Below are 22,345 nucleotides of genomic sequence, written 5' to 3'. Positions count from 1 at the left end.
TACTTTATCAGATGGAGTATTACACTGTAGTCAACAGCTCTATGTTTCCAGGCCTGAAAGGTTCCTCTTTCTGTGGATTTATCCTTTTCTTTATGGGTAAAACAGGATTGATCTGCTAATGATGAAGAATTTAAAAACTCTCTGAAAGTTTCTGTGTTCTTTATGTGTTCCAAGATCCCTTACACAAAGCTGCTGAAAACTACATCGAAGCGAACCCTTTGTTGCCAGCTTCTCAAGAGATACTATGTGATATGTCATTTACCAGCTTTTCTGTGCTGCTCCCTGGGACGATTTGCTGGTTTTGAGCAGAGCAGCAGAACTCGTGCAGATTATTGCGTGCTGGGCCAGCAGAAGAGGAGGGCTTTTCCCCAACCCTTTGCAAGTCTGGGAGACGAGATGGGGTGAAATCAGTTAGTTCTATAAGTTTCCTGACAGAAATATTAATCTAACTAATCCTTTTATTGCTTTCTGGCTGCCTGCGCAGTCCTCAGACATTTTAAGTATCCCTTAAAATTAACACATGTGCTGTCAGGGTTGTATAAAGGGAGGAAGGCAGAGAGAGATCTTAGATGTCCAATTTCTCTGACCAAGAAACTAAATTTGTACATTTTTTGGCTATGTGCAATAGAAAGCACTAAGAATATCTGCTAAAGCTGGAGGCTAGAGGCTAGATCTCAGTACCGACAAATCTGTCAACATTATTCACAATTTTGCCTTTCTTGTTAGATACGTTGTTCTCTCTTCCTTCCATATCTTTGAATCTGAAGAGTCGCAGAGGAAATTGTGCTATACGGACATGATGTAAGCAACAAGACTCACAAGCCGAAAGAATTTTCTCTCTTTCTAGGTCATATTTGGAGCTCACTTTTCTCTAAAAATTAGAATTTGCTGTAAATGAAATTTACGCAGTGTAAATGAAATTCAAATACTTCCTCTAGGGTCACTCAAAGCTTGGAAATCAGTGTTAGAAGGGTATTGTTGCCTTTTGGACTCAGTTTCTTAAAGAAAGAGAAATGTCATTAAAGAGGACTTTAAAATAAAAGGAGCTTATGGAAATTACCCTTGAGCAGTACCTGGAAGACACATCTGTTTCTTGACTGGAAAATCTCACTCTTGCCTTGTGGATATCTGCAAAGCTACCAATGTCTCTTGGTACAAAATTGGTACTCTCTTTTGCAATTTTGGATTATAAAATTACAAATAAAGTCTGTTTTTCTCACTAATTTTGCTTTACGTACATTAGTTCATATAGGATGTAGTTTGGAGAAAAATGTGGAATGAGAACAATTATTTACCCAGAGTAATTGTTAACTGAATTCCCTTCTTTCTCACTACTGCCATATGAACAGTCCTGCTATCTATTTGGCCTATTGTCCTGCATATTCATGTGTTAATTTTAGGTTTTGCGGGACTGATCCTGATCACGTTCCCCCTTCTTTCATCTCCCCCCTTCCTGTTCGTCACTGTCCCATGGGAATCGGGACGTGAAGGCCGACTGGCCGTTTGGCTGTGGGCTGTGGGGAGGTGCTTCCTTTCAGTTTTAGGATACCTGCCTGTGTTTGCTTTGGAGACTAAAACCTCCCCTTCAAATGACAGGGGTTTTGTGGTGAAGACAGAAATTCAGCCATATTAGCGGTAAGTTTATATATAGTTTTTTATACAGAAGTTGAAATGAGATTACCACACCCAGTCCCAGCGCTATATCGTCAAAAACTGTTTTAAACGCAACTGGTTGTCTTTTGCAGACTGAAGTGTCCTTGAAGTACACATTTATTCTGAGAAAATCTGGTTGCTAAAAAAGGATTTATCTTTTGCTCATGAGGGGAGGGGGAATGAGAAGGTAGTGGAAACTAGCCATTGCCCTGCATTTAACGATACATGACTGAGAAAATAAAGGTTTATCCAGTCCAGGAAGATGTGATCTCCTCAGATCGGTGTCTGAAAAACTGGGAGCAGCTAAGGCTTGTGGTTCCAGTTGTACCGCGGGTTACCTATCCTTGATTTTTTTACGTCCTGTATGTAGAATCATGCCATCTGCAGTCATGGCAGGTCCTGTCCTTACTATTTCATGCCTTTTGACATTGAAATGGCTGAATCATTGTTAATTTTTTTTTAAACAAAATTTTTATTTTGTTGGTTTTGGTCACTGATTGATCCTTTTTTTCACTTCCTTTTTTTCCCTTGTCTCTCTGTGCTTCGCTGGACATGGCCCGTAGGGGAGTTCTCAGGTGTGTATCTCTCCTCCGTTCAGTTTCCTTCATTGTTTCTTTTTTCCTTGTCGAGATTGAATGACGTGGTATACACGTGTGATACTCCCCTGCTCTTGTCCACCCACGGTTGGCTTTGCGGACTTTGTCCCGCCTTTGCCTTGCTTGGTTGCCTCACACTGGTGGGTCCCCAGACAGTAGGACATCGCTGCTTTGTGCTCTCATGCTGCTACATTTTGATAAGCTTTTTTTTGTGGCTTTTTGCCGGTTTGCTCCACTGTATTACACTGGCCTGTCACTCAGGGTCTTGGGAAAACCCTGCTGTGCCTCTCTCTTTCTATGGGGTGGGAAGTTTCTTTTTGTCAGAACAGGAACTGTATTTTGAGGAGAGCTCAGGAGGGCACAGAAATCAAAGTTAGGTTTTCCATATTTTTCCAAGTGAACAAAGCTTTGAGGAATCCCTCTGCTTGCATGATGCCCATTACAGGTCAGTTAATGCATACTGACCCTCTTCTGGAATAGCTGTAGTAAAATTAAAGACAGTTAATTGCTTTCTGGATGGATTAGAGAATGGCAGAGCCTCTGCCTTTTGCTGAAGCTTTGTCTTCCGGGCAGAAGTTTGAGGTGATATCTCTGTCGTCTTTTTTTTTTGTGGAAGAGGCTCACTGCATTAGGGCCACGCTCGGCCACCAAGGCCCTGCACTTGCAGAATTTTCACATTTCCATAAAATGCATTTGGGCCCTAATGCAATTTCAGATGAAGTCAAGGGGATGTGTCCTGATTTCAGTGCAAGCTGGATTAGGTCTTCTCTGTAATAAAGGCAGGTGACTTGCACAGATGCAATGTGTTGAAAGACATAGCATAATACTGTGCAGTGATGAACTCCCTCGTGTGCCTCTGCCTACAGGCTAGAGTGGACTCACTGCCTCTTGGTGCTGGGTCTGTAAGGTTAAAAAAGAAAGAGATGGCATCATCCTTTCTTTTAGCTCAAACTGTTTTTACTCTTTTACTGTAAGCCACCTTTTCATGGTCCTCTCTCAGAAGACTTCCCACCAAAATTTAGGTGGAATTTGTCTGAGTAAGAAGATGGATTTGGGTCTGTGCAAAAAGGCCAAATATGAGCTTTGATATTTTTCCCCTCAGCCTGTTATTTTTCTCTCCCCCTGTCTTTCCCTCACCCTATTCATAATGTCTGTTCAGTTACCTTTGTTGTGGGGGTGGCAAGCCCAAAGGTAGTTAGTCCAGGGGAAATGATGAAGATGGAAGAAAAATGTGAGCTCAAGTTGAGCTTGTTCTGAAATCTCAGGTGTAAATCCCTGCTAGGCTGGGCTGAAGCAGAACAGGGTGTAGATTAGTTCCTACTGATCATCACGGCATATGCTGGCACCACACACACACATACTTACACATGCTGATGAGCTGCACTGTTTGCTATTTACAGATCGGTACTTAATGGCTGCTTTTTTCTCTTCCTTTCTCCCCCTTTGTCCCCATCTCTTTCTGTTCCCTTTCTCGTATGGGATGGCTCTCATAGTACGGGATGATTTCTTTGGTAAGGCGAAGGCCTTTTTTTTTTTAAACATCCATTTTTTTTCTCCTAAATTTCTTCTGTTCACCCGACATCTCTCCATATGTGTTGCATTACCTTGGTTTGGTTTTTTGTGATGATGGTGTCACCTCTCCAAGAATCAGGAGGCAGCTGATCCATGCCACTGGTTTGGGGATTTTCTTATGCTTCTTGATGTAGTTGATTATCCACTTTGATGCTTCAAACTATCTGCCTGGATATGGGAGGTGCTCAGTGTAGGATAGCTCTGTAAGACATGGCTCTATCCAGACCTCTCTCCCTTTGCTCCCAACCACAAAGAGGTGAAGAGTTCTTCTAATCACTCCACAGTGTTTCCTTCCACAGGTAGGGCTTTCCCATTACAGCCTACATGAGGTTATCTCATAATATTTGCTCTGTTGCTCTGCAATGGCTCAATCCATTTCTTTATTGCAAAACTAACCCTTCATACCGCTCACTGGTTAAAGCATCTGGCCATGACTGTGTTACACGCAAGTAAGATAGAAGTTGTTGTGAAGATTCTGATGATTTTGGAACTGTATGGCTTTTAAGCCTGGGCTGAGAGCTCACCCACCTCACCAGAGTTCCTTTCTCTCCCAGAGATAAACCCAAAGAGTGATAGCTAACTTGAGAATGAGAATGGAAAAAGAATTCGTCCAAAAAACCCAGAGAAGAACACCTCCTCCTGATGTCCCTCAGCACCTGGAACTTATTTGTGCTGTTTTAGTGGTTTACTGGATAAATATTTATTTGGTCATTTGTAGAATCAGTAAAAGGGAATAAGAATATTGTTTAATGAACGGATGTCTGTATCCTATGACCTCTTGGTTCAAACAACATATTATTATGCCACAACCTATAAAACAAAAGAAAGGGGTGTAGCTCATTCACCTTCCCACACCACAAATACACTTTTAGTTTACACAGCTGTTATTGTCTCCCACTTTTTTTGCTATTTGCAGTATTCTTTGACACAGCATCAAAGAACACATCTCCTGAAACATCAAAGTGATTAATTATCTCTCTACTGATTTTTAAAATGTTATTTGAAAATGCTGCTTCTTATTCATCCTTGCTGGGAATTCGCTTTTGCCATCATAAATTCATCCCATCTAACTGTGGGAAGAGGATCTGTATGTTGGAGTGTTGTGATGTGTTCTCACTTCTTGTATGCTGTCATGTTTCTCTAACTTCCATTTACTTCAAGTTTATGTTGTTTTTATTTTACTGTAAAAATTAATCAGCGAATAATTGTTGGTGAAAAATATTGATGTCTTTGCTGTAAGGGAAGAGGTAGTTCAGGAGGATAGGACAAGGAGAACTTCAGCACAAACTGTGATGGTTATGAGACTTCTTTGTGCCCTGGGACCTGCAGCAAGGAATGAGCTGCAACTCAGCACTGTTCCCTGAAAGGGAGAGGGCTCTTTGCCTTTAGTTCTCAGGTGACCTCTGTTCCCTATTGTAAAATAGAAGCTGATTCTGGGATTCAGCAGGTCCCTGCAAGCAGGAAACAGTCCAGATGTGCTTTTGGTCCCCAAATTTCTTTCAGTCTGGTTTTAAGAAATTCAGCCTTCACACTTAGACGCAGATTTTTCAAAGTGCTTGCAACCCTGATGTGCATATTGCAGTTGTCGTATGTTTGTGTACAAGGGGAAGTGCAATGCCTCTGATGTAGACATTCTTTTGAGCGTGGGCTGAGGCTTCAAATTCATTTAAACACCTGTGAGAAAGCTGTCAAAAGTAAATAGTAGAGATGCACAATCTGAAGTCCTGGTAAAATTGCAGTGATGGAAGGCTGATAGTGGATAGCCTTTTGTGTATACAAAACTGGCTACAACAACCATGATCACAAATCTGTACTGAGAAACAGGAAATTTGGCTTATACTAAGAAAGAAATCAAAACACAGATGTGCAAATACGGCCAGCAGTTTGGACAGTGTTCTGCTGTGCTTTGTGAAGAACCCATGAACTTCTAGCTTCTTCCTGTATGAGTAATGATAGAGAATGGTTGTAATAGCTCATGGCTGAACTGGGAGTCATTCACTTGACTTCCCCTCACCAGCATTAGTGAAGTTCTCTCCTTTATCCCTCTGAAGGGAGTCTGTGAAAGTTTGGGGAAGTGGCTAGGTCTGCATTTGTGCTCTTTACAGAAAGAACACGTGGGTGGCTTTGCTTATGCCGTGTGGTCTTTCAGCAACAGGCACACCACTCTCTGCAACAGAACGCAGAAATGTAGGGAAGCCTGACAAGAGCTTTCTCTTCCTCAAGCATGAGTCAATCAATGCCACACAAGCTCCTGTATTTCTAGTAGAGCAGATGAAAACTGCCAGGCCTTTCTTTTCAGGAATGGGCAAAGAAGTGGGGAATCTGCTGTTGGAGAACTCACAGCTACTGGAGACCAAGTAAGAAACTTCTGCATGCTCTCAATTGCCTGTCTAGTTACAAATGAGCTGTCATCTTGAAGTTGATCTTGGCCAAAAGTCCTGCCTCCCTGGGGCTTGCTTGTTTATCTAACAACTTTTCTTGAATAGTGCTCATTCTTTGAACTGTAGAAGAGGAATTCCTCTTCTGAGTGACCTTCCTGTTTCTTTTCTGCAGGCACTTGGGTGAAGTCTCCACACATGTGGTGATAGGGTCTGATCCCACCTGAAGTCAGTGGCAAGCTTTTCATTAACTTCAGTGGGAATCTAGATGTGGGCCTAAGTGACTGTGAGGATATTGCAGTTTAGAAGCTTTTATCTGCAGGGTTTGCTATTTGGAAAGAAAATTACCTTACAGTTGACGCAAAGACTTTTCAAAGATTTAATAGTTGATAAAGGAGAGCCAGACAATGTAATTGGCATATCCTTTGAGGAAGGCTGGTAAACCAGACAGTAAAGAAGCTAAGTAGCCATGGAAAAGGAGGCGAAGTACTCCCGGGGTCAGAGTTGAAGAACTTATTATTATAGGAAGCTGCTGAATTTAAAGACTTTAAGATATTTCAGAACTGATTGGAAATGCATACACATATATATGTGTATGTATATCACCATCATCCACAATTAGCAGTAAGTACACATAACCAAAAGTTTGAAAGGTGTGTCTCGGATCTTAATTCAGTCTCTACTAAAAATAGGAATAAACCTCAGGCAGGTGATAGGTTTACCTATACCTGCTTTTTGCAGTATCCTGCTATCTTCTTATGGAGTATCTGATGTTGATCTGTCAGCCAGGATACAGGACTGGACAAACCTCATCCTGACCCTTTATGGTGATTTCTAAGTCGTTCTGCAGCTCCTTCTTGTCAAAATCAACTTTTCCATGAGTTCTAGCTAGACTGAATTATTTTTATAAACTCATTTCAAATCTCCTTGTAGGGCCTGTGACTTTAGTTTCAGGTCTCTGTTATGGACAGCTGCTGGTTATAGGCATTTTTGCTTATTGTTCCTCTCACATCTTTAAGAAATGCTTTGAACGTTGTGAAGAATGATTTGATTGCCAAGGTGGACCAGCTGTCAGGAGAGCAAGAAGTGCTGAAGGGAGAGCTGGAGGCAACAAAACAGGCCAAAGCCAAAATGGAAACCAGAGTCAAGGAGCTGGAGGAAGAGCTCAAAAGGTGAGTGATTCACACTGCTCCAGGGAGTTGGGAGAACCCGAGTGATAAACCTGGCTCCTCTGTTAGTTTAATTCCTTTTCCCTCAGGGTTTAGTGTTGGAATTCAGAGTATCTCACAGAGAGTTTCAAAGGCAGATGGTAGGTGGCTGAGATGTTTTTTTTAAGATTGTATTTATTTGTTTGAAATAGGTTATTGAACCTTAAAAACCTGCAGAACTTTTCCTCCCATACATTAGCATTCCTTAGCAGTGATTGCAAATCCAGGCTCCCTAGAGTGAGCCTTTCAGAAAATCAAATTGTAATTAAAAAAAACAACAGGGGGAATTCTAAAAGAATAGTTTTGAAGGAAACTATCAAGAGCTTGATCCTGGCAGCAGCCAAGATAGTTCTGAGAGGGATGAATGCCCATTCATTTAATGAAAGAGCTAATACAGATTCCCACAAACAGTATTTAAATGTCAGTATTGTTAATTATTCCACTGTTCATGGTAAGAGTGAGAAGGAGAGGCAGAAGAGATTTTAGAGTCCTATGTGGGTAGCATTTGGAGGGATCCCACTTATTTTCTGCTCAAACCAGAGAAATTTAAGCCTGAATGCCTGGCAAAGCCTGTGATCATATCACATCCATAAAGCTAAAATTGTCCAGTAGGGCTCAGAGCTACATAATTACATTTTGACTGGCTGTACGTTCCACTGTGAAATCTCAGTTCAGAGAGCAGTGCTTATTTTGCAGCTGGAGTCTGGCAGGATACCTCTGTTATTTTCTAATTTGAACACAGCATCACCAAGAATGACACAGACTGGTCTCTCTTCATTGTTCAAAATGCCTGAAATGAAAATAGTCTCGCAGGCAGTGGAAATAGATCCAATTTCTTGAAATGTCTTTTTGAGCATCTCATTGCGTAATAATGCAGTAGGGACACAGGCTTTTAACTGGCTGGTGTACCTTTTTAAGAGACAAGCAGCAGTTTTTTTCCACAGTGTCTTTGCTGTCAATAAAAATACTTGTAATTCAAATGGGATTGAAGCTTAGTATGGGGTTTTTAAAGAAATTAAAGGCACTCAGAAAAATAGTCTAAATATTTTATTAACATATATTTGGCGTTCTCTTCCTCACCGTTATAGCAAATTGTCCTTCGTATTTGAGGATTTTTCACTGCGTTGAAAACAGAAGCAGTCCAGAAGAAGAAATTAAGCCAGTGTTTTGACTGCTGAGCATGGTTTAGTGGGTTTTTTTGTTTTTTAATTAAGATCTATCTGAACATAGATGATGGCTCTGAAATAGAAATAGGCTGGTCCATTCCAGTGACCAGTATTTTGGGGCCTGGTTCTTACATCAGATCTTCCAAAGAAATGGGCTGATGTCAGTGAAGCTGTTCATAAAGTAGCATGCTACTAGTGTGAGAAAAAAATATCACAGAGAAGCTTCTCGTTATTTGGAGGTACATCTCATGGTTTGAAAATGTTGCCCTGTAATACATCTAGACCTTTTTGTAGATGATTCTCCCCACCAAACACCTGATGGTCAGCCCAGCAGTAGCAGTCACCGTATCACTTGCTGGTTTGATGCATTTCTTTCTGTTTCCTAGAGTGAAATCTGAAGCGATTGTTGCCCGACGAGAACCCAAAGAGGAGGTGGAGGATGTAAGCAGCTATCTCTGTACAGAATTGGTATATTACATTACTAAAATGCCTGCGGGGAAAGGGGGTTTATATACTTTGCTTTGTATATATGAGTCCTCAGATGCAGACTGTTCTCCCTTTGTTAATGATGAAGGCAAAGTTGATCAGCGGCAGGTTGTCTCGATATTTGGCGGTAGCCAGATACCATGAGATTACCCCTGCATATGTCTTTCAAACCATGGTTTGGCCAAGACGAGTGTGTGACACAGCGAGGATGCAATGTAAGAGTTGGTTTCTGCTGAATGGCGCTAGACCAGTAACCTGCCTAGCATCTTCCAATTTTATCTGATTTTCCCCACTTTTGAATTACAGGTAGTCTAATGTCAGTCTGGATTCACTCAGGCACTCAGGGTCTTACGATAGTTAGGCTTCTCAAGAAGAGCTTGTCTCATGTTGACCGTGAAGCTGTAAGCTGTGAGGACTTCATGCAGTGAAATTTGGGTTTCTGCAGGCAGCTTTACAGCAATAGCTGCCTTCATTTTAATAGCTTTACAATCTCCAATTTTGTGACATTGTTTTTCTCGTTATTTCTTCTGCATAAGCCAGTACTGCCTATTACAGGGTACAGGTAGAAAAGGCTCATGGACTCTCCCACTGAGACAGCTCTTCAGAGTGCTTTGGCTGAAGTAGAGGCTTTTCCACAAAGTCCAACTGTAGCCAAAAAAGAAGCAAACAGAGGATAAAAGAGATATCCCCTGTAAATGTCACCTCTGCTAGGACAGGAAATTAGATACACTTTTCAATATTACTGTGTTCCTACTTTGTGAAAGATATGGGGCTGGTTTCATTTCTAGCATAATTCTCTTGACTGAACTGGGTTTTTACCAGGGTGAACTTAGTCTGTTGAGAATTTAGGTAGATAGGAAAATGTTCAAGTTGTTCTCGTGGACCACTGAAGAGGACAGGATTCCTTTTAAGCTGAGCAGACAAGATATCTGTATTTAAAAAGTAAAAAGGATGGTCTTAAATTCCTTTTCATTTACATACTTCCTGTTTTGGCTGGTCACATAGGTTTATTCTAAGTCCAGGAGGCTGAAGAGGGGGTTGGCTAGTTTGTGCTATTCCAATTCAGCCAGTTTGGGAATTGCCACGGTCTAGACGCAACCCAGTGCCACTTCCTAGTAATGAGTTTTCAAAATCCTTAGGATTTCTTTTTGGGCAGGTATTTTCCCCAGTTTGTCCTGGTTGCTCTCATTTCCCTTCTCAGAAGATGAATATAGAATCCCATTCCTGTTGCCTCCTAACCCAAAGCCATGTGTCTTCATCAGAATGCCAGATTGTGTCACCATCCCTGGGGATCTAGGGTTGTAGGGGTGCGAGGCAGTAGTGCAGGAATGGACTTGGGAACAGCAAGATTGCAAGGGGTTTGGAGAGAAACTAGCTGGTGCATGTCCTTTCTTGGCAACCTTCTGGACGTCTTATCTGAAGGCTTCCCATATGACAAAGAGATACTTGGAGTCCCAGGGTGATCCTTTGGATGCAGAAGGGTTCCTGATTACTAATTTTTGTATGAGTCTTGCAATTCCAGAGAGTCATTGTTTCTAGGCTTGCAGGTGACCACACAAAACATTGGAATTGTAGATTTTCAGGGCTGAATTATAAAAAGCTATGTGCGTATGCCACACTAACTAGTTCTCTGAACTCTCTGAGCTGGCAGCGTGAGTGTTGTGGGCCTAATGAATTATGAAGAGTGTTCCACCTTGTCCTTAGAAATGGCTTTACAAGACTGTTACTGGTAATTGAGCACCATCTTTAAACCAGGACACTTCCTCTGTCTATGTGAACATTCAGGGCTGTAGCACCAGTTAGCTAGGGAAATAACTGAACCTGGGAATTTCAAACATATGCTTTTATCCATGCTGCACAGTGGTTAGCAGGGGGAAGCAGCCCTCAGCCATATTCTGAGAATGAACAGGTGAGTTGTGTCATGCCAGGTAAAGAGGAAAAGGCCTTTCTTTAGTTTTCTGCACCCTACAGCTTTATCTGCTAAGTGTGTACTAACAGAATGCCTCCATCCTAGTCCTGCTGAGGGGACAGATAGCATTATGTGGTGCTCCCTGCTGCTTGTGGTTAGATTTGCTACAAAATGTGTTACACTAAGACTTTGATTCCCAAACTTCCTGGACCAACGGACCACTGTCAGCTCTCCAAATTCCTAGTAGACCACCAAAGCACCTTATTGATGATACTCTCTGGATAGGGTTTTCAGTTCGGTAGTGGTTTTTACTCTATTTTACATGGGTTTGCTGAACACCAAGAGGTCCATGGTCATAGTTTTGGAGATCACTGGTCTAGAATTAGAACCTCACATGGGTAATTAAACAGAACAGGAAGAGAACTAACAAATGTGTGTCTCTGTCTGCTGCCTTTCCTGGTACTAACATCAATCCCCTTCCGTTTTTTGTTGGCTGAAGCAGTGCTCCTCCCCTCTGCAGGACAACATTCCCATAGCTCAGCGTCGCCGCTTCACACGTGTGGAAATGGCCCGGGTTCTGATGGAACGCAATCAATACAAAGAGAGGTTGATGGAGCTCCAGGAGGCTGTAAGGTGGACAGAGATGATCAGGTGAGGCTGGGTGAACAATCCCATTTAGGACAGAACCTGGCCGTGTTTGGCCTTGTGGTCAGTGGAGCCCTTATGAAGATACTGGGTTAAAAAGTGCTAAAAATTTTCTGAACTGTAGATGCTTTTCTTGTGATGTGTAGTTCTTTCTCTCTTATTCCTGAACCTGGGCTGCAAATGAAGACTAGAGTTGCCATAGTTACTTGGAGACACTGAGCAGTTGTTTGTCTTGCTTGTTTTGTGTGTTCTAATTAGGCTAGGAGAAACTGTAGGGGAGAAGATTGCTTTTAATTAATTAATTCCTTTGGACGTGGCTATAAATGAGAGTAGTGTTGGGGTTTGTAATTACCAGGGTGTGACTCTGGCACTGATAACATTGAGGGGTGTTGATAAAACTTTGAATTGAGCAAACTTATTTGCACTTCATATGAACATTGAAACATAAACCTGTTAGGTGTGCTCCCATTGAAGAAGACTGTATGTCACTTCCTCTGTTGTACTTTGAAACATGTTGTTAGAATGAATTTGGGGTTTTGGCATAGCTTCCTTGATGGAAATGGCCTGCTGGTTGGCATGAATTTGGGTAAAAGATACTGAAATTAACTTGCATCTGCTGTGTTTGTCCTTAGAGCTTCCCGTGAACACCCATCCGTCCAGGAGAAGAAGAAGTCCACTATTTGGCAGTTGTAAGTCCTTTGGTGGTTTGTTTAAGATTAAGGAAAGGGGAAGTGTTTCCATTTCTACCTTAGACATCAACTTAAGAGACTCTTCCTCTGGTGTTAATGAAAGATCAGCTAAAAGTGTTTTTAGCTGAACCCTTTGATTACATGGGCTTCCTTTGTCTTTAGTTAAAATAAAATCATCTCTGAACATTCATATCAGTTTGGTTTTACAAACTTGGAAAGATTGCAGGTGCCTGAGAACAAATACCTGAAATGGAAAAATACATACACTCATAATAAATGAAGTAGGGCAGTTCTCACGAACGGCTTAAAGCCCCTGATTTTGTACCTTTTGCTTCCCCTGCTGTGAATCTGTGTTAGATTGTCTCCCTTTTCTCTTATTTGTTGACTTTTCCTGTCCCTAGCTTCAGCCGTCTGTTCAGCTCATCCTCAAGTCCTCCACCGGCAAAGAGGACCTACCCATCGGTGAACATCCACTACAAGTCTCCAACAACAGCAGGATTCAGCCAACGTCGTAGTCACACCATGTGCCAGATCTCCTCCGGCAGTCGCACTCTTGAATTCTTCCCTGAAGAGTGAGTCGTGTGCTATGTGCAAAGCCAGATCCCCTGGCAGCTCTGCCAAATAGCAGCCGGCTTTTTTTTAAATAAGCTTTTTTCCACTGAAAAAAGTCCAAGTGGCATTAATAAGTTTCTGTCTCTTGTGTTTATCCACTTGATCTTTCACTCATCAGTTACCACATGGATGGGCTCAGCAAACTGGCAGTAACTTTGTGCTCCCAAGCATACGATTACCATTGCTTTCTCAGGCTTTCTAGGCCATGATGATTCATCTCAGCAGGGACCACTGTTGGCCTCAGAATTGGCCTCGACCTGAGTTTTGCTCTCGTGTTTGGAGACTGTGTGAGAGAATGAAGAAGGGCTTTTGTGGTAGAGTATGATGGCAGCATTGGGATAGCAGGAGGAATTATCTTTGTCCAACTCAGTTGACAAAGAATTTAGGTGAAGACAAGGGTTTTCTCAACAGTGTGTTTAGGTTATAATATATGGTTTAATCCTAACTATGCAGAAAAAGAGCTTCCAAATATTGCTACTGCAGAGTCCTCTCCCTTTCTTTTATGCCTCTGATAAAAGTGAAGAAGCTATTTTCTGCTTTACTTGACTTTAAAATGTGTGCATTGTACCATTACAGGGTTTTATTGTTTAGTTTGTGATCTGTTTTTGTGGAAGGACTTTGGAGAATGTGGTGGTGAAGTTTGTTGGAAAGGCGCTGGATTAAGTGGAGAGGTTTTCTTTAGAGAGTGAATTTGTATTTTATAGATAACCCACTGCTTTTATTCTGTTCGGTTCAATTCTACTTACAATATCAGAGTTATCATGTGGTGTCTGAGTGCTTTCCAGTAGTGCATTAAATAATGTGGCTAACCATCGTCAGAAGCTGTTTGTTCTCTCATCCTTTCCCCAGGGGAGGAAGCGTGTGCAAGGAACTGTTTTGTTTTAGTAGGGGTTTGGTTTTGTTTTAAGTAGGTATGTCATTATATATATATATGTGGAGGGTTTTTTGTTTTGGCTTGGATTTTTTGCTGATGTTGTTTGTACCTTGGAATGATGTTTTAAAAACCTGTTGAGAGCTGGAACTGACATTCAAACATCCTTTGTTTATAGTAAAATGTATCCTAAGAGCTCACAAATTGATTTTCTTCTTAGCTTTGCCAGTGCAAAGCTGGAGTCATTCTGTTGAAACCAGTACAGTTAGGGCATATTTTCCTTGTCAGCAGAGAAAATTTTAAAATGGACAGAAAAATAAGCAGTTGACTATAATGAAAAATGGAAGAATTCAGAATGCCTTCCTGATGGAGACATTAGATCAGTAAACTGAAACAGCTAAGCAAAAATTGGTATGATCTTACAAATGGTCGTCTTCTTGAAGGTTGATTCCCTGTTTCTGAAGGGCTCTTGGAATACTGAAGTGGACATGACAATTGTCCAGGTAACAGGGAGTTAGAGGTTAGGATTGCCTAGGTACACTTCTTAATGGAGTTTTTCTGTCTCTGATTTCCTGCATCTCCTTTTCTGCTTGTGCAAAGATGGATTTGTTTTGCTTTGTATTCTTTGACTTCTTGTCCCTTTTTCCTTCTGCCTGCTATGGCAATGCATCCTTGACCTCCTGCCTCTGTTTCTAACCATAGCTTGAGAAGTAACACTGTTGCTTCTCTTCTCAGTGACTGTACATCATCAGCACGTCGCGAACAGAAGCGGGAGCAATACCGCCAGGTCCGGGAGCACGTGAGGAACGATGATGGGCGATTGCAAGCCTGTGGCTGGAGTCTTCCTGCCAAGTACAAGCAGGTAGGGACCTCTCTCCTGAGAGGTTGAGGGGAGAGAACATGTCATCCTATTCACAGTGACATCAGTGAAGATCTAATTCTGTAGCCTTAGTTGTTAAATATTCCAGTTAGATGTATAATATGCATGTTTTAGCTGTATGATGGTTGTAGGCATAGATTAAATTTATCTTTTTTGTATCTCCACCTAAGTCTACAGAGGGGACATTCTTTTGCGTGAAAGGCGCTGAAAGAACCTAGCCTGAAACAAAAGGAATTAACCTTCTTCATCCAGAGCCCAGTGTTTGTTTTATTCCCTTTGTTATTATATCTGAGCTTGCATATTGGATATTTTATTTTTACTATGAGAACTTTTCCAATCATTTAGTATTATAAAAACCAAATTGAGTGGAATTTGCTCCCCATTCTCCCCAGCAGTGCACCAAATCAAATGTCATCAGCCTCATTTGTTGGCCTGTGGCTCCTTTACCTCTGGTAAAAGATCACCTGAAAGGAATGAGTTTTTCACTGTGGCTTGAAAGTGGAGGAATGCCCAGGTGGTTTCAGGTTTTGATGGAAGGGAATGCCAGTGTTCTGGCTTCCATGCAGGGAACATCCGTTAGCCACACTTTTTCTGTTAGCAATGCAGGATATAGCCTCTGCTAACCGTAATTGGGGCAACCTATTATGGTGAAAGAGACACAGTCTCTCAGGTATGCTGGTCCTTTAGGCACTCTGTTTCACACAAGATGTCGGATAAAACATCAACTGCCATTGGCACCCCATCTCTGAGGCTAAGAAGCTTCATTCTGCTGTATTGGTTGCATCTCTGTTGCGGTAGCCTGGTGTATACACTCTTGTACTGTCTTTTCCTTCTTCTCTTCCCCCACAGCTGAGTCCCAATGGTGGCCAGGAAGACACTCGCATGAAAAATGTCCCCGTGCCTGTATATTGTCGCCCACTAGTAGAGAAGGACCCAACCATGAAGGTGTGTTGTCTCTGCATACCATTCCAATCCAGAAAGGGGGCATGGAAAAACTGAGGATTTGTCATCATGAAATATGCAATTTTTACAACAATCTACATTTTTTACATGATATATTCCAAATCCCATCCTCCTCTTCCATTTTTTGGAATGGTTGTTTCTAGTATATGTAGGGAAGAGTACCCCTCTCTGTAAGAACATAATTCTCCGCTGATTCTGGTTGCTGGGTCCCCTGCTTCTGTCTTACATCTTTTGCTTTTTTTGAGGCTTCTTTTATATAATATCAGCAACATTTTAGGCTTATAAAGCTTGTTAAGAATCCTTAAAGTATAGTACAAAACAATATGAAAACTGGTGAAAAGGAGCAGATGAAAGCTAAAACATACTTCATCTCCCTTCTTTTGGATTTCACTGTTGACCAGGAATCACTAGTAACAGAACAAAATTATCTAGAGCAGAAGTCAATGGATTTTTGTGTAGTTATGTCTATCAATACTAGAGCTAAAGCTGGTATTTTCAACAGAATTGCACTTGGGAATAGATGCTCGTCTCTCTGCAGGTTTATCTGCCATAATTAGTTGTTTTCAAATATATAGTCTGTCATTAACTTTGCTAAGATTCAGAGTTGATTTTTAGACTTCATTCTAATGTTTAAGTTTCAAAAAAATTCTTATGTTGTTAGTTGTTTCTAGAAGATTGGTGTAATCTTTGGCTGATACTCTGTTCAGTATTTCCCCTTATGATTTTGGAGAGATCCAGTATGTGATTAAGTAGTCCTGTTCCCAGCATTCTCCTGAAAAGTTACCTGAAAATAGCTCATAGGAGGCTGGATAAATTTATTTGTCAGAAGATATGTAGTGTGCTTCTAATCAATTCATTGTAAGTTTATTAGGCAGGGATCTAAACAAGCAGATTTCTTTTTGGAGGAGAAGTTTTGTTTTTGCTGGCTTAGCTCCTTGAATCGCTCTCTAGGATCTGACAAATCTAGGCAAAGGGGGAGTGCAGGGAGGCAGAAGAGTGCAAGACTGGGAGAGGAGATGCACTAGGGAGCATCTGACCCTTCTGGGTTCATCCTCAGCTAGGCTATAATACTGCAGGGAAAGAAACAGCTATTAGGGTGTTTATTTCCAAGCTATATTGAATATATTTTGCTGAGAGAGGAAATGTTGGTCAGACCCCTAGGGAATGACCCCTACTTTCTTCTCCTGGAAATCTCTGGTTTGTGCATCCAATTTATGACTTGTTAAAGACTGACAGATAAGACATGGATTTAACATTTCTTCAGTGGAGCTCCTTTTTCTTCCCTCCACCAAAACCGACTATTCTTCCAGTAGAAATCAACAAGATTTATTGTTTCCGCCTAAATTTTGTGGGTGTTTGGTACGTGTACACAGTTCTTTACAAAGGTCTCAGAATTTCATAAGGTCCTGGAGCCTCCAGAATTCTTAGTTTAAGATTTCTGTTTTTTTGCTTAGCTGTGGTGTGCAGCTGGAGTCAATCTCACAGGATGGAGACCTTTTGAGCAGGAATCTGGGAATGGACAGAAACTGGATCCTGGACGTGATCCCCTCACCTGTGATCGGGAAGTGGAAGGCGAGAACAACAAGAGTAACCATACATCTCCTGAAAAGAAAAAGGTCAGAAAAGGAAACTGATTTTTTTCTCCACTTTTTTTTTTATTCCATCCCTTATATTCCCCCTGTCATGATAGTTTTATACTATGCAGTATGATGCACTGACTCAGTAAAGTCTTTCCTAGTGTTATTACTGTTTCAGTATTTCTGAGGCATTGTCCTGTGGGGAGGGTTAGTGGTGCGCTGGCTCTGTCAGTAACTCTCAATGTGGTTTGGGATAAATCATCTTGAATAAAATCTCCCAGCTTCTGCTTTTGAAACACGTTTGGAGTTTTGAAAAACTTCCTAATGATAAGGGCAGTTAAACATTTGATGAAATTGCTAGGAAGCTTATGGAGTCCTCATCTCTGGAAATTAAAAAAAAAAAAAAAAGGGGCCAGGAAAAGCTTTATTAAGAAGAACATAGATCCAGTATAGTCCATTAGTCCATTTGATTCAGGAGGTGAATCTCTTGAGATTCCTTCCAGCTCTGATTTTTAAGATAGTCTTAAGTTCTTTTTAAGAACCAAACTGTAATTTGAAGATGATAATATAACTTTCTATCCTTTACAGTTTGTGGATTTTTTTCACAGCTGTATCGTAATGCTGCCCTATGGTGTTTCTGTAATTAGCTTGCTTAGCCTGGTAGTTTGTGTATCCCAGGTCCATAGTATTCAATCTGAAATATGTGCTCAGTGACATTAATGAGACAGCTTAGAAGAGAAACTAATGACCACGCTCCCCTGGCTGGGGTTCCAGATACAAGTGCAGCAATGTGAAGGAAATTTGCATTGCTCATTTTGTTTATTTTCCTCAGCTGGGAGGAGACTTTGGCTCTCCGGAGCTGGCAGTGTGGTCTCTGCATACACAAATGTTGCCAAGCATTAATTGACTTAGTCTGATCTGAGAGGAGCACTGATTCTTCCGTGTGTTTGCTCTCCTGAAGGCAAAGGAGCTCCATGAAATGGATGCTACATCCAGTCGTGTCTGGATCCTCACCAGTACCCTGTCAACAAGTAAAGTTGTAATCATTGATGCCAATCAGCCTGGTACAGTGGTGGACCAGTTCACTGTCTGCAATGCTCATGTGCTCTGCATCTCCAGCATCCCTGGTAAGTGGGGCCCAGGCCCTGGCTCTAGTCTGCACAGGGTCACCCACTCCACTGAGGAGTCACAAATAGCATCCTCACTTCAGAACTAACCCATGGAAGCTGCTCGGTTCAGTAGTGTCCCTCAAGACCGTAACTCAGATCTTGCCTTCTCGTAGGACTGTTCTGTGGAGATCTTGCTGAGCACTTAGTAAGTGGTTCCTTTGGCACATGCAGGACGGCTCTTGGGAGCAAGCCTTGCCCAGGTTTGGGAGGGCTCTGTAACTGGCCTGGATTTTGATGGCTAGGATGAGGGGACTCACCATGGTGCTGATTGATGCTGTGGTGCCTCCTTGGGGCTAGTGAGCTCCAAGGATCAGAATCTTCCGTCTGTATGGCTACATCAGGAGTACTGCTACATTTAAATTAGCAGTGACTGCTAGATTTATGGGAGAATCTGTTCTTTGCCCTTCAGCGGCCAGTGAGAGTGATTATCCTCCAGGCGAGATCTTTCTGGAGGGAGATGTTAATCCTGAAGAGTCATCTGGAACAGATGGTGTCTTGGCAGGAATCACTCTGGTGGGCTGTGCGACCCGTTGCAACGTGCCACGAAGCAACTGCTCCTCACGTGGTGACACACCTGTGCTGGACAAGGGACAGAGTGAGTCTCTGGACATAAAACTTAGCAGTAGTCCAATTATAGCTCGTCCCATATGGGCTTATGGTCTTACAGCCTCATCCTCCTGACCCTGACTTAACAACTTCGTAGACCTCAAAAAGTTTCTTAACTCAATACAAGAACACCAAAGCCCCTTTGGTACTTTTCCCTTTAGAGCCCCTCTTTCTTCTGTGAGTGATCTGGATCCTGCAACTAGGTTGTGGGGCTGGCGGAGCAGAGTATTTTGGACAGGTGATATGTGCTTGCCCTGCTACATTTGCTTCTGTTCTCATTGCTTTCTTCTCTGAACCATGTCTTCTTGTTAAGTCAGTTAAGCCTATATGAAAAAATAAATAATGCTCTTACTGATTCCCTATTGCAGTGGACAACTTTGGTGAACTTCTCATGCTTTGCTAGTCATAGATTGTGCCTAACTTTAAAATAGTCTGTGTTTTCCTCAGACCAGAAAAGACTCTGGATAAACTGCTGTCTGTGATACAGGCTCAGGGTTTGATTGTATTGGGCAAGGAAAGATAAGTTAAAAATTGAAAGCCCTGTTTCTGTATAGCTAACTTCTATCTCAGTCCGCAGCCTGCTGTACATCTCGCAATGTTCCTTCTTTTTTAGGTGAAGTGGCTGCTGTCTGCAATGGAAAGATCAACCAGTCCCAGTCTACTGAGGAGGCAACAGAAGCTACCGAGGTACCAGAGAATGGTACAAGTGAGACAGAATCTGCTCAGGTCCGGCCTGGGCCACTCACAGAGCATGTGTTTACAGATCCAGTCCCTCCTCAGGCACCTCTTAGGCAGAACAGGTAGGCTGCCCATGTGCCAGTTTAGTTGTTTATGTGCTCTGTTTGTATAAACTCTCGATTAAGAGAGCCAGCCTGATTTTCTGATTTTCACAAAGTGTCCGACTCTTTTCACATTTGTGCCCACAGAGTATTACAGATGGGATGATAGGGAGAGGAAGAAATAAAATGAAAATAAACATGGTTCAGCCTGCAGCAGACTGTGTTGCAGCTTTTTAAGAGCAAATATTTGATCTCGCAATGTGAATGTAGACCTGCTGTTGAGACAGATCTTGCAAAGTACACTGTATTTAACGTTCTTACCAGAGGAACTTATCGATTCATGTGTAAATTTATTCTAGTAGTACCTCTAATGTGTTGTAAAGATAATAAAGAAAGCACATCCTCTACCCAAAATTTCGTAGACAATTGAGACTGAAGTGATGGGCTGGGAGCGCCAAGCAAGCAAGGTGAAAATTTTGGATAGAAACTGCTTTTAGAAAAGCAAATGCTACACATTAGCCCACTATGCTTTGAGGCTGGAAATGAACAGAGAAAATTCTGTTTATATAATGGTACTGCCAAATATTAAATTTGGCTATATAACTAGGAAGTACTTTCTAATTGTTTTGTGGGGGAAAAAGAAAATTTTGCAAATTGTAGATTCAGGAGTCAAGCAATTAAAAAACACTGAAGAGAAAGAAGCTATCTGTGTATACAATGTCCTTATCTACTTGTGCAGTTCCAGACTGTGAGCATAAATGGGAATTCTTTGCACTGCTATTAATAAAAGCATCTAAAAATGTTCTTTTCTCTCTTCAGTGAGAATGGGCAGCAGAAGACAGAGTCAAGCACAGCATTGCCAGATCAGGAATTGAATGGGGATGCCGCTGGGACTTGCACCAGTGCTGCCCCCACCATGTGGCTGGGAGCACAGAATGGCTGGTAGGTTCCCCAGGAGCTGGCAGAACTCTCTGTCACCTCGGATGTCCTCCGGGATCCACTTTCCAAGTCCTCACACCTCTAGTTCATTTTATGTTTCTGGAGTAGGTAAGCATCACTCATCATTGTTCTGAGCCCTCAGCTCGTCTTGGACACCATGATTTAATCTCACTTTGTGCATTCCTTTCTTACCAGAAAAAAAAAATTCAAGCTCTGTCAGGCAGAAGGTGTGGGGCCTTGCTGCTAACGCTCCCTGATTTGTCCTTTCTTGCAGGCTTTATGTGCACTCTGCTGTATCCAACTGGAAGAAGTGTCTGCACTCAATAAAGCTGAAGGATTCTGTACTTAGCCTAGTGTAAGTGTGCACACTGAGGGACACTGAAGGATGAGGTTCAGTGCCTGTGCGATCGCTTCTTTGGTGAGGGTGGCACTTCTGTGTCATCTTTTTTCTTGCCCTTCTAAGGCACTGATATGTGAGGAAAGGTTTCCCAAGGTTTTGATTGATTAGGAAGCCTCATATGGAACAGCTTTCTCTCTCAATTGCAGACCTGACCCAGTTCAGTGAATAAGGTACTAAATGAGATTAGCAGTTCTGGGAGAAAATAAGTGGGAAGGAGAAGTGCAAAATTTCACAAGGGTGTAAATTAGGTGGAATTTGTTGAAATTGATGTAGTTCATAGTGTGAAGGAGAAGTTAAATTTAACAAGAAATTGATGGATTATGTTCTTATTACACAGAAGATAAAAAAAGGTATAACCCTTAGACCCTTACAGGATGTTCCTTCAAGGGCTAAACTGAACAGGAATTGTAGTGAGAACATAAAGGTGATTTGCATGGATGTCAGAAAGGATTTTTTAAGTCCCTTACTTCTGCAGACTTTTATAAGTATTTACTTTTCTGTGATTTCAGGCATGTGAAAGGAAGGGTCCTTGTTGCTCTGGCAGATGGAACACTAGCCATATTCCACCGAGGAGAGGGTAAGAATCAACTTGATAAGAGAAAAACAAGCTGGCAGAAAGTGTGACAGGGTTTAAACGCTATACTGAGTCGAGGAAGAAAGGTGCCGGCTTGCCTGAATACAAATACATGCTTAAAATGAGTAGCTATTATACGCACATAAACCTTACCCTAAAACACTATAGGCATGTTTTTACACCATTTCATGGGACTTCCTGGACAAAAATATGTGTATATGTACTTTGTAGCATATGCAGAGTGAATACCACACTTCTAGGAAGTATTTGCCACAAAACAAATACGCTGTACAGTTGTTCGGGGCATATCTGATTAGTTTGATGCATTTGGACTATGTCAATGGTACTGTGCATTCACAGATCAATGGTACAGTGCGTGCACAGGGAGCTGCAAACAACTCAGATATATGATATCCAAGCAGATCATCTGCGCAGTGCAAATGAAATAGGCCTGTGGCTTCCCAGAGAAATTGGAGTCTGTATTAGGGTTGGAGTCGATCTGTCCAAATGCAGCAGACATAACTAAGATTTCAGGAAGTCTGGAAATCCCAGACAAGTAGACAGAACCCTCACATTGCACTTGGCCAGGATTTCTTGCTGTGAAAAAGATGTCTGAGTAATCTGTCATGCCTTAATCTTGTAATTTCAGTATAATTTTGAATTCTGTATTTCT

At 41.8% G+C, this 22,345-nt stretch overlaps 1 protein-coding gene across 1 annotated transcript in view; it reads left to right on the top strand.

Moving 5' to 3' along the window:
* Positions 1-22,345, top strand: part of MAPK8IP3 (mitogen-activated protein kinase 8 interacting protein 3) — an 86,853-nt gene that overhangs the window by 54,804 nt on the left and 9,704 nt on the right. The window contains exons 9-23 of the mRNA XM_013939942.2: positions 6,121-6,178; positions 7,219-7,371; positions 8,960-9,041; positions 11,489-11,619; positions 12,246-12,302; positions 12,704-12,874; positions 14,521-14,647; positions 15,515-15,610; positions 17,083-17,244; positions 18,167-18,332; positions 18,784-18,969; positions 19,594-19,780; positions 20,579-20,701; positions 20,973-21,053; positions 21,608-21,675. Coding sequence (XP_013795396.1) covers positions 6,121-6,178; positions 7,219-7,371; positions 8,960-9,041; positions 11,489-11,619; positions 12,246-12,302; positions 12,704-12,874; positions 14,521-14,647; positions 15,515-15,610; positions 17,083-17,244; positions 18,167-18,332; positions 18,784-18,969; positions 19,594-19,780; positions 20,579-20,701; positions 20,973-21,053; positions 21,608-21,675 — 1,848 coding nt within the window. The remainder of the gene's footprint in view (positions 1-6,120; positions 6,179-7,218; positions 7,372-8,959; positions 9,042-11,488; positions 11,620-12,245; positions 12,303-12,703; positions 12,875-14,520; positions 14,648-15,514; positions 15,611-17,082; positions 17,245-18,166; positions 18,333-18,783; positions 18,970-19,593; positions 19,781-20,578; positions 20,702-20,972; positions 21,054-21,607; positions 21,676-22,345) is intronic.

Source organism: Apteryx mantelli, chromosome 16 (assembly GCF_036417845.1).
Source record: "Apteryx mantelli isolate bAptMan1 chromosome 16, bAptMan1.hap1, whole genome shotgun sequence".
NCBI lineage: Eukaryota > Metazoa > Chordata > Aves > Apterygiformes > Apterygidae > Apteryx > Apteryx mantelli.
This window is presented reverse-complemented; position numbering and strand designations above follow the sequence as displayed.